At 50.5% G+C, this 11,505-nt stretch overlaps 1 protein-coding gene across 1 annotated transcript in view; it reads right to left on the bottom strand.

The window, feature by feature from the left end:
• Positions 1 to 9,122: 9,122 nt before the first annotated feature.
• Positions 9,123 to 11,505, bottom strand: part of VPS41 (VPS41 subunit of HOPS complex) — a 186,362-nt gene continuing 183,979 nt past the window's right edge. The window contains exons 28-29 of the mRNA XM_049642757.1: positions 10,858 to 10,937; positions 9,123 to 9,816 (exon numbers count right to left, since the gene is read on the bottom strand). Coding sequence (XP_049498714.1) covers positions 9,736 to 9,816; positions 10,858 to 10,937 — 161 coding nt within the window. The 3' untranslated portion in view covers positions 9,123 to 9,735. The remainder of the gene's footprint in view (positions 9,817 to 10,857; positions 10,938 to 11,505) is intronic.

The following is an 11,505-nucleotide window of genomic DNA, read 5'->3' as shown; positions in this document are numbered from 1 at the left end:
TCATCTACAAATATTTTATTAAGTTCTTAAGAGCACCTCTTCTAGATTTTTGGAATTCAGAATGTATGTTCTTATGTCCTTATACACTATTTAAAAAAAAATTTTTTTTTTTTAATTTGAGACAGAGAGCAAGGGAGGGAGGGGCAGAGAGAGAGAGAGAGAAACAATCTCAAGCAGGCTCCGCACTGTTAGCAGAGAGCCTGATGCGGGGCTCAGACTCACAAACCGTGAGATCATGACTTGAGCTGAAGTCAAGAGTCAGACCCTTAACCAACTGAGCCACCCTGGCGCCCCTACACTGTTGAGACAATTCCTGCTATACTTTCACCCGTACATTTTGGTGGAGAAGCCGGGCGCCAAGCAGTCAGAGAGGAAGCATGATCATAAGTAACACCTGGAGGAATGAGAAAGCCCTAGCACATTCTGAAAAGGGGCCCGGCATGTGAGTGGGCTCAAGGGGCATGCCCGGTGTTTTGAGAGGCGCAGGCAGCGGTCTCCTGGACGGAGACCAGCCCCTTTATGGAAGGAGGGATTAGTACATTGCATCCGTCAGCTAGGGCCGCCCTAGCACAGTACCACAGGTTGGACGGCTTAACCAACAGAAGTGTCTTTTCTTCATAGTTCTGGAGGCTAGCGGTCTAAGACCAAGGTGTCAGCGGGTTTGGTTTCTTGAGGCCTCTCCTTTAGTTCAGATGGCTGCCCTCCCACCGGACCCTACATGGTCTCTCCTTTGTGACTGTGTCCGAATTTCCTCTTCTTCTAGGGACACCAATCATCTGGGATTACAGCCCACCCCCCAGGACTTCATTTTACCTTAATTACCTCTTCAAAGGCCTCTTTCTGAGTCTAGTCCTATTCTGAGGTGGAGGGGGGGGGGGGACTTCCAACACAGAACTTTTAAGGGGACACGACTTGGCCCATAACACATGTGGAAACGTAGTCATGCTCCTTTAGGTTTAGGAAAATGCCCCCAGGCACATAAGTAAAAGCAATGTTGGCAGCTCTACAAGAATTGGCATGATTATGAGCCAAAGATCTACGTTCGTCTGGCAAAAAAAGAAAGGAAGCTGTAACGTGGTCAGATGGGAGACAAGTGGGTCTTGCCTGGCAGGGAGGATGGGAGTGAGGACCCTGTAGTGGCACCGAATTAATGAGCCAGCCAAAGACGTGGGTATTCAGACGCACGACAGATGGGCATTGGATCTGAGTATAAAAATAACAGCGTGTGAGAGTAACCGATTAAATGTGCTGTTTCTAGATGGATTTGGCTATGCTTAGAGGGGACAGGGGCTTTTAGAATCGGCTACTGTAATGGGCAGCCCAGAGGCGAGCCCATGGGTCTGACTGGCGGTCAGCAGCCTTGGCTGGAACCTGGCCCACCTCCAGGAAGTGGCCCTCCGAGGGGGCACGTGCCTCCGTTGCTGGACATCTCAGAGGTTAGAAAGTTCTCGAGTTTACATCTTTTTAAAAATTTTTTTAACGTTTATTATTTTTCGGAGAGAGTGTGCAAGTGGGGGAGGGGCAGAAAGAGAGACACAGAATCAGAAGCAGGCTTCAGGCTCTGAGCTGACAGGGGGCTCGAGCTCACCAACAGCAAGTTCATGACCTGAGCCAAAGTTGGATGCTTAACTGACTGAGCCACCCCGGTGCCTCAACACTTTTTTTTTCTTTTAAACATAATCCCTGGCCTTTTTTTTTTAAGTTTATTTATTTTGAGAGACAGAGACAGCATGAGTGAGGGAGGGATGGAGAGGGAGAGAGAGAATCCCAAGCAGGCTCCGTGCTGCCAGTGTGGAGCCCAGTGTGGGGCTTGATCCCAGGTGATTGTGACCTGAGCCGAAGCCGAGAGTTGGACACTTAATTGACTGAGACACCTAGTTGCCCCAATACAGTTTTGTTGTTGTTGTTAGAATGAGCGGGGGAGAGGGGTAGAGAGACAGAATCTTGAGTAGGCTCAACACTCAGCACGGAGCCTCACATGGGGCTCGGTCCCACGACCCTGGCATCACGACCTGAGCCCAAACCGAGAGTTGGACGCTCAACTGACTGAGCCACCCAGGCACCTGCACCTTTTTTGACGTAACTCGAACCTCAGCGATTGGACTTCTAAAGCAACAGAAGCATATCTCCTCTTCCCCTTCGTACGTGACCTACTTCTAAACCTTGCAACACCCCTCAGTTTTCATGTCTTTGAAGCAGTGTGCTATCCAGTTCCTTTGCTTGTTTCTTGAATGGCAGGATTTAAAATTCTGTCCTCTCCACTTTGTCAAAACGTCTGCTAAAACAGGTCCCCAGCAAAGTGCTCTCACATGCGGAACGGATGCTGCTTCCCGTGAACAGGACCGACAGTCCACCAGAATTTTGCATTTGGTTTTTTTTGTTTGTTTTTTTTAGTAGTCACTGATGTTCTGTATTAGTGGTCAAGCAGCAGAAACCTGGGTTAATTTTGGAAAAATGCAAGCTAATGATTGGTAAGCACTTGCTGCATTAATTATCTAATGCCGTACAACGAATTCCCCCCAAGTTTAGCCACTGAAACCAACATTCATCACCTCTGTTTCTCAGGATCAGGAATCTAAGAGTGGCTTGTGGGGGTGGCTCCAGCTGAGGGTCTTTCTGGAGTCTGTGGTCAAGATGTTGGCTGGGGCTGCAGACTCGGATCTGGCCCGGGAGAGTCACTTCCGAGCTCCCTCGCACGCTGCTGGCAGGGGCTTTGGCTCCTCGCCACGGGGCCTGTCCTCATGGCACGGCTTCCTCCAGGGTGAATGATGCCGAGCCTCAGTGTCTTTTATGACCTCATCTCGGAAGTGACGTACCGTCAATGCTGCCACACTCTATTGGCCACAGACCAGCCCTGGTAGAGGGTGGGGATAACGGGGGCCACCCCAGAGGCTGACCTTCATGTAGCATTCGCTACAGGCTGGTTCCTTTTTCCTGTGCTGGTACCAGCCGAGCCCTCTCCATGCGGCATCTCATTTAAGGCATTCAACATCCTCCAGAAGAGGTGCGGCGATCATCCCGTTTTACATTTGAGGCAACGGAGGCTCGGAAGTGCTGATTCAACTTGTTTCTTAGTGACAGAGCGTGGATTAAAATGTAGGCTGACCTTCAAGAGCGAAATGCTCCTGCTTTTTACCCAAGGTCTCTCTTCATTTGGACTCTTAACCAGGTCTTTTCCTAACCCATCTTTGTACAGATAATTTTTCTGAGTATAACTGAAGAATTTTGCATTTCACCTGTATTGAGTTTTACATGCTTATTCAATATTACAGGGACACTTTCATTCTTAATTCTTTTATTTTTTTTTTCAGTTTTTAAAATTTTCACTGATTTTGAAAGAGACACGAAGAGCAAGCAGGGGAAGGGCAGAGAGAGAGAAAGAGGGAGTGAGCGAGCGAGGGAGGGAGACAGAAACCCAAGCAGGCTCCATACTGTCAGCACAGAGCCCGATGTGGGGCTTGAACTCAAGAACCGTGAGAGCACAACCTGAGCCGACATCAAGAGTCGGGCACTTAGCCAACTGAGCCACCATCACGCCCCCATTCTTATTCTATCATTTGTGAATTCCTTCGGCCATCCTTGCACCATCCACAGACCCCATCTACATGTAAGACAACCATGAAGAGATCACGCACAGATGTGCCTACAAAACTGGATAAATATTAGGATCAGAATAAAAGCCCGGCGACAACACGTACGTAGTTTCTGAAGTAAAATTATCTACAAAATTGAAGTTTAAGTTTGCACTCCATAGCCACGTCTTGTCGATATGGACCCGAATATGTAACTCAGTCATAAGTGAAGTCACCCAGTCCGTCCTTTCACGTTTATATAAAATTGGCTCAGGGCCTTCATCCGTTTTCCTTTAGGAAGACCAGCCTTTGCTCCCCCAGCATGCCAGCAAATCCGGGGTTTTTATGTTTTTATTGTCGCACACAGGTCTGAACTCCTGTTCTCAGTCAACTCCGGCTGTTGCCTCCTGTGGGTGTTCTGCTCCCTCTGCTGTTCAGGGTTCTGGATGTAGAACCCAGCTCCTCAGTTTCCCCTAGAACCTACTCACAGATGACCCTATTTATACACCAGACCTTACTGAACACGCAGTGGGGAGGGAGGAGGGTTCGGCATCAAGGCAACATACAGTTGAACAGTCTTTTCTAAGATGTTTACTTTTGGGAAGGAGAGTGAGCAGGGGAGGGGCAGAGAGAGGGGGTCGGAGGATCTGAGGAGGGCTCTGTGCTGACAGCAGAGAGCCGGATGCGGGGCTCGAACTCCCGAACTGGGAGATCGTGACCTGAGCTGAAGTCAGAAGCGTAACTGAGCCACCCAGGCGCCCCTGGTCTTGTCTTAAATCCCTTTGATTATCCCAGTTGCTTGTTCCCCTTCCCTAAAATCCTCACCTCTTAGTGCCCCTCCCTTAGCAGAGCATCTCAGCTCTTGGCCCCAGACAGAGCTCTGCTAACTTTTATTATGTAAAAGCGTGCAGCCAGGAACCTGCAGAGGTTCTCAAGTGTTGATGCTTCCTCTTGCCCCCTTGAGCCTCCGTCACTTGGCCCATCAGTCTCTGTAAGTGCAGGCGAGCAGGAGAAAGGTTTATGTTTTCAGCGGTATGGCCCCTCCAATTGCCTTTAGAAGACAGAACCTGTTATCAGCATTGGCTTTTAAGCAGCATCATTTTCTTCAACTCTGTCACACGTAGTGTTGAGCCAGTAGTACTAGGCGTCAAAAGAAGGGTGACAAGCTTCCTAGGTTGCCAGGGACTGTCGTGTTGGCTTGTGGTGGTTTGTAATAGCACCCCCTCACGTTCTCAAAATGCTGTGCTTGGAGTCACAAATTACACGATCATTACAGTCGAGGAGCAGTTGATGAATTTTGAAAAGCTCTCGTTGATGTGTGAACATCAAAGAAAAGAGGGAATTGAGGCTACTTGGAATAATTGGGGCAAGAAGCTAGATTCATTTTGGAATAAATGCTTTAGCCTAACTCATTTGAATACGTTGACCTGTGGTGACCTGACCTAGTCAGGCACTTATAATGCTGGGACCAAGGACCTTCCTAATGTCTTTGTTTTTTGACAGTGAATAGAATGGTTTATTTTTCGAAAATCACAGCACAAAGAGGGGACTCTGGAAAGCAGATGTATCCATGTTGCCGTTAGGTATCCAGAAGGAGAAAGCACAGGAACTGCCCAAGGAGGCCTCTTCTCTTCTTTGTGCCATAATATCACCAACACTCCTTCCAGAGGAAAGAACCTCACGCCCAGCAGGAGAATGAGGTCTTTGTTCAGTCCAGTAAGGGACATTTACTGAGTGGCCTTTCTGTAGCATGCATTTGGTGATGAACAATTCACGTATAGGTATGTGTCACAAATACCTTTGTCTTGCTTCTGCCAGGGCCCTGGGAGGTTGGATGCAGACCGCTTTAGGTGGGGGGCAGACTACGTTGGGGAGGACCTGGACCTGGGGAGACATTAAGTTAGACTCTGAAGGCTGGATGGGATCTACACTGAGGAGTTGGAAGAGGGGAACCGAATACGTGGAAAAACGTACTGTAGAGAGTGAGAGAGCGTTAGCACTGGGAATAGCAACATATCTGGGAACTTGACTGGATCAGTCTGGAAGGGCGATTCATGCAGAAACTGGGTGCAGGATAAATCAGAACTGTGGGTACTGGAGGCAGGAACACCTCAAGAAGGGATTGGTTCTGATCCATCTAGAGGCTCGATGATAGGAATCTGGGTCAAGACCATGGCAGTGAGCACAGAAGAGAGAGGGAGATGGGGAGAAAAGATGGCGGACTGGATGGGGAGACACAGGAGGAAGGGCACTCAAAGAAGAGATTTTAGCACTTGAGAATAAATCGTACCGACTGTGGAAGAATGGAGACAAAGGAGACTTGTTGATGGTGGCTGTGAAGACCCCAAAAGGGAGGAAGAGACAGTGGGTCTCTGGATGAGCACATCTACCACATTTACAAGTCCTGTCCCTCATGTCACAGGATGCTGGAAGGTGTACATTTCTTGACCTTGAACAAGGGAGAAAGGCTGGACTTCCATTCAGCAGACATTGTCAGGTGCTTGGGTGCCCCTCTACTAGGGGAGAGGGGAACACGGTATGTTCCTTGTTCCTTGTTCCCAGTCCACTGTAGAGGCAGACATATTTTAAGTTCTTAAAAATTCACAGAGCCAACAGCCTGCAGGCCCCTCAGCCTTTGGGTACCATCAATGATACATAACGTGGCAGCCAGTTCCACTGCGCCTGTAGGAAGCACTCAGCCGGACTGGGGGAGAGCCCGAGGAGACCGGTCCCAAGAGAAGAGAGCTGAGTGGCAAGGGCCACCTTGCTCTGAGCCCCACACTGCGGTCTCAGCAAAGATGGACTCAGCAGAAAGCTATGTGGGGGTCCCCACCTCCCGTTTCCTCTGAGAAGCAGCCAGCCTTACGAACCCACATGTACCCTGTCCCCGCACACCTACCATGCACACTCTTGGGAACAGCAAGGAGGCAACAGACGGAGACCAACTCGGTTGACCAGACTGAATTTCCCAGGTACCAGGGCCATGAGGCAGACAGAGGCTTGGTGGTCAGGAGCAGCAGGGGCAGTATGAGAAGCGGGGACCAGGGACAGGCTGGGACTGCGGAGATCTGGGAGATGCCGGCGGCAGATGCAGGTGAGAGCAGGTTGTGGGGACAGTGGCCTTCCAACCAGCGCCAGTGTGGACAGAGGCCAACTGACGAGATGCCTTCTTCTCATGGATACTGGATGCACCGAGATGATCGATCCCTGCCGCCACCGCAGAAGAAAGAAGGCGTCCCTAAACTACAGCAAAGGCCGATTTATCTGAGTCTACCATGAACTCAGATGAACTTCACACCACAAGGTAGACTATGGATTCGAGAAGACTGATTTTAATGTTTTTTCATTTTGGAGAGAGAGACTGAGCACGAGCAGGGGACGGGCACGGAGAGAGAGAGGAAGACACAGAATCCAAAGCAGGCTCCAGGCTCTGAGCGGTCAGCAGAGCCGGACGCGGGGCTCGAGCCCAAGTTGGATGCTTAACTGACTGAGCCACCCAGGCACCCCCTCAAGAGAGGATTTAAATGTTACTCTTTTGCAGACCTGAGTTTGTGCACGTGGACTGCTGCAGTGTGGTATGCCAGAGGCAGACGGAGCCCCGGGTGCCTTCTAGGACAGGTGAGCCATCTGAGGAGGCCAGGGTGGGTGAGGAGTCAGTCACATTGAGCCCTGGGACTGTCGGCTAAAGGAGAGCAATGGGAAAGCAAGGGGAACCGAGCTCGGGGACCAAACCTGAAGTCCCTTCACATCCAGGGCACTGGGATTCCTGAGGGTTCAAAGAGAAGTGACATGACCCCATTTTCATTTAGAATCACCATTCTGGGTCCGTGTAAAGAAAGGCTGGGCATTGGCTAACTCTGGGATCCCTGCTTCTGGAAGCCACGTTTTTCATTCTCTCTCCTATCGTACCTGTGTCCCTAACATCACACTGATTCGAATCACCCCGACAGGAGGTGAAGGAGGAAAGGCATTTCTTTCCAGATTTTTAAAGTGACAATCAGCGGCAAGCTCAGGATGGGGGTCTGGGAAGTCAGTTACTGCTTAGTATCGAAATTGGCGGAGTTTCAATAGCCTGAGTCTTGGTCAGAGAAGCCAGAATAAACTGGCGTGGTATTTAGCACATACAAAGGTTTCCTACACAGACGTGCATACATAATCCTTATTCAGTGTTGACTGAGCATGAAAAGAAACTGAGAAATGTGCCTACTTTTATTTACACAGTTTACTTGAAAGCGGTGGTTCACATGCTCCGTGTCGCCTGTCCTCTGATGGAGGTTGGGCTGGGGGTGCCCTGGGCAGCCCAGTTCTGTGGGGGGCTTTGTGACGTGTTCCTGTACGCCCTCCCTGCATCTGCTTCCTCTGTCCTCTCGATGATTCAGTAAGCCACTGGCTACTTTATAACAAATTCCCTTCTAGGACTGGAGAGGATTTTGTTTTCTATGTGCTGACCACCACAGGTCAAATGCATACTTTAAAAAAAAAAAAAAAATCAAATACACAGCGGTTAAGATCACGGCCACGGCCTCTGAAGGCCGCCTGCCTGCTACCTGACCTGAGACAGATGGATTTGGCCTTACGGGCTCTGGCTTCCTCTCTGTTAGATAACGAGGGGGGTGGGGGGGGGGGGGGGGGGGGGGTCCTGTTTCAGAGTTGGGACGAAGAATACAAATGGTGCTTGCAACAACGCCCGACCCACAGTAATTGCTCGAATGCTTGCTTTTAGAATATGAAAATATATAGGTTAAGATTATAACCACCAAATTAAAAATCTGTCAGGGTGCCTGGTGGCTCCGTTGATTAAGGAAAACCGGCAGAAACTGGAACAAGGGAATGAGGTACGGAGGGGTGCTGAGGACTTTCTAGTTTGGGATCTGTAGGAGTAACAGGAAAAGCCTGATGTCTGCTGGAGAATGTTGGGGCTCTGCTGCGGAGACCCGCCAGGCATTTCCTCTGAATTTGGCCCTCTGCCCCGATTTCTTACAGGGAGCCATGCCCTGGAGCTCAGCAGTCACCTCTGCGAACGTGATGATGTCTCCCTGTTTCAGTTGCTCAACAGGATACCATGGGATGTGGTATGTTCTTCCTGGGGGGGTGCCTTGAGCATGAAACAAGGTGCTGCCGGTGGGAAGGTGGGGCCAGGCTCGGTGGTGGGAAGGCGCTCAGTACGCATGAGCATCCTGCCCACTCCCCAAAAAATAAAGCAGAGAGTTGCATTTATTCGTGTCCGTGGGACTAAGTGTGGTGACAGCATGTGTTTTCCACCCATGGCAGGAGGTCGGCACAACATAGCCCAGGATGGATGAAGCCGACTGCTGCAAGACGGTCACAAGTTCGGATCCTGTCCCTGCATCCTCCACTCTGCGTTCCCTGAGGGCCAACAAGGCTGCAGGACACGTGTCAGGCCCAGGCCCATTTCTCCTGAGACTCCCTCTCAGACTCTGTAACATCTCTTCCCTCCTCTCAGCTGGCAGGACCCAACCATGACCCCTCACACTCTGAGGTGTGGAAACCCTCCTCCATTCTTAGGGGGCCAGAATTCGCTACAAGGGAGTCTTTTGCAAGAGCGAACATTTATTCAGTCAACAAACATGGGCTGCTTGCCAGGGCCGGACACAGAGAACACGTGATCAGTCAACATGAAACAGCATGACATCAGCCTGCGCCTGGTATTCCCAGATGTCCTTGACTAAGTGACAATTTACACAGTGTTTCATTAGATGCCTATTAAGAAGAGAAGCACAGCTGATGCCATAAACCAAAGCACCCCCAGAATGGGAGGGCTGATTAAGCAGAGGCCGTGGAAACAGGTCCAAGTTGCCGGGAAGGTCCTGGAGCTGCGCCCAGGCAGCGGGGACAGCTCGCGGCAGTGCACTCGATGGCCAGAAAGCCTCGCTAGGTCCAGAACCTCACTTCCACCCCACTCCCTTCTCTTCCATTCCTAAAGAACGAACCCAGCCAACAACCGAGTGTAGAGTGTGAGCCCCAGGCAGGGACGGAGGGGGGGACCCTAACGTCACCTGCAGAGAGAAGCCGAACACACCTCTTCTGAGCGTGACCTAAACACGCACAAATCTCTGAACAGCGTTGGTGTCCACGAACGCTGCCACTGTTGCAAAAACAGTCTTGGAGAGCACGGGGAGGAAGGGTGACCAGCCGAACTGGGCTATTTCTTCAACTCCAAGATGGCACTTCCTGGTCCGCGGTGCTTGGCGCTGCAGATGTTGCAGAACTGTGCGGGCGAATTCTAGAAACGAAATTACAAGACACGGGTTTTAAAAAAGCTTTTTCGGCTGCCTGGGTCATGATCTCGCAGTCCGTGAGTTCGAGCCCCGCATCGGGCTCTGTGCTGACAGCCCAGAGCCTGGAGCCTGCTTCGGATGCTGTCTCCCTCTCTCTGCCCCTCCCCTGTGTGCACGCTCTCTCTCTCAAAAATAACCATTAAAAAAATAAAAACTCTTTCTATTCTCATATTCAGAAATCTTATGGGAGCATTGGTCAGGGGGTGGGGAGGAAGCTAGGAAATGTCCCTCCATTTCCTGGAGATTTCTGCTGGGTCACAGAGGGTTCTGTGAGACTCTAACAAGCCCCCCACAGCAGAACAAGTCTAATGTGACCAGGGAGCACATGGGGGACCTGACTTAATACTGAAAATAGCAGTGTCACGATATGGAAATCGGGCTGAAAAAGTGAACACTAGAAAATGGTTTTCACTGTATCTCGCAGCTGTATGGCTTGACCCTCATCAATTGTACCTACATGAATCCACTCGATTTTGTGTTTAGCACAGTAATCCCCCTTTATCCTTGGGGGTATGTCCCAAGACCCCCGGGGGATGCCTGAAACCACAGACAGTACCAAACCCTAAATACACTGTTTCTTCTGTACATCCCTACCTAGGATAAATTAGGCACAAGATTGATAACTAATAAAACAGACAATTATAACAATACACTGCAATGAAAGTTACGTGAACATGGTTGACCTTGTACTGTACTCACCCCTCTTCCCAGGAGGAGGAGGAGGAAATGCCTGCCTGAGGAGGTGAAGTGAGGAACGAAACAGGCATCGTGTAGACTACTACTGACCTGGCTGTTCGTCAGGAAGACAACCGCCTGCTTCCAGACCGCGGGTGACCGCAACCACGGAGAAGGAGGCACTACTGGGTAGTATACTAAGCGTCTTTACCCTTGAGGAATAAAGTCATTTTCTCGTGGGATCTAGAATGAATTATGAGAAGCCACAGAGCCACGGGATGACACAATTAGACTTCAGACTTCCCACTCACCATGCTGGGCACGGGCAAGCACTCCTTGTGGAACATGTGGCGGCAGTGGAAGGCCACCACGCTGAAGGGCTTAGCGGCATCTGGGGGGCACAGGGCAGAAAAGAGAGAAGAACCCAATGAAACAGGCAGATCGGGAACTGCGGGAACCGATCCCGACTGCAAGTCCAGCTGTGGTTCAACGTTCCAGCAGGAAGCCGCACGGTCACAGAGGCATCCCCGAGGGGTGCTGGGAGCAAACGCACAGCAGCTACCACAACCGAGCTGCTCTGAGTCAAGGTCACAGACCTCCACGTCAGTTACGCCTACAAACCGGGGACCGCTTCCTAGCGAATGCAACCACGTTTATTTTAAAAGTTAGGAGGAAATTGGATGGCTCATTTGGTTAAGTGTCCAGCTCTGGACTTCGGCTCAGGTCATGATCTCATGGTTTGTGACACTGAGCATCACATCAGGCCCTGTGCTGACAGCAAGGAGCCTAGTTGGGTTTCTCTCTCCGCCCCTCCCCCATTCTAAGACTTAAAACAAATTAGGATGTGTATCCCCTCTTCCCTTCCCTGTGCCCTCACACACACTATACACACCATATCCCTCAGTCCATTCCGTGGCTTTAGAAAAATGCTGCCAGTTCACCTACTGCCTTGGCCAGGA

The sequence above is a fragment of the Panthera uncia genome, chromosome A2 (assembly GCF_023721935.1).
Source record: "Panthera uncia isolate 11264 chromosome A2, Puncia_PCG_1.0, whole genome shotgun sequence".
NCBI lineage: Eukaryota > Metazoa > Chordata > Mammalia > Carnivora > Felidae > Panthera > Panthera uncia.
The sequence above is the reverse complement of the archived record's forward strand: the minus strand, read 5'-3'. Positions and strand labels throughout refer to the sequence as shown.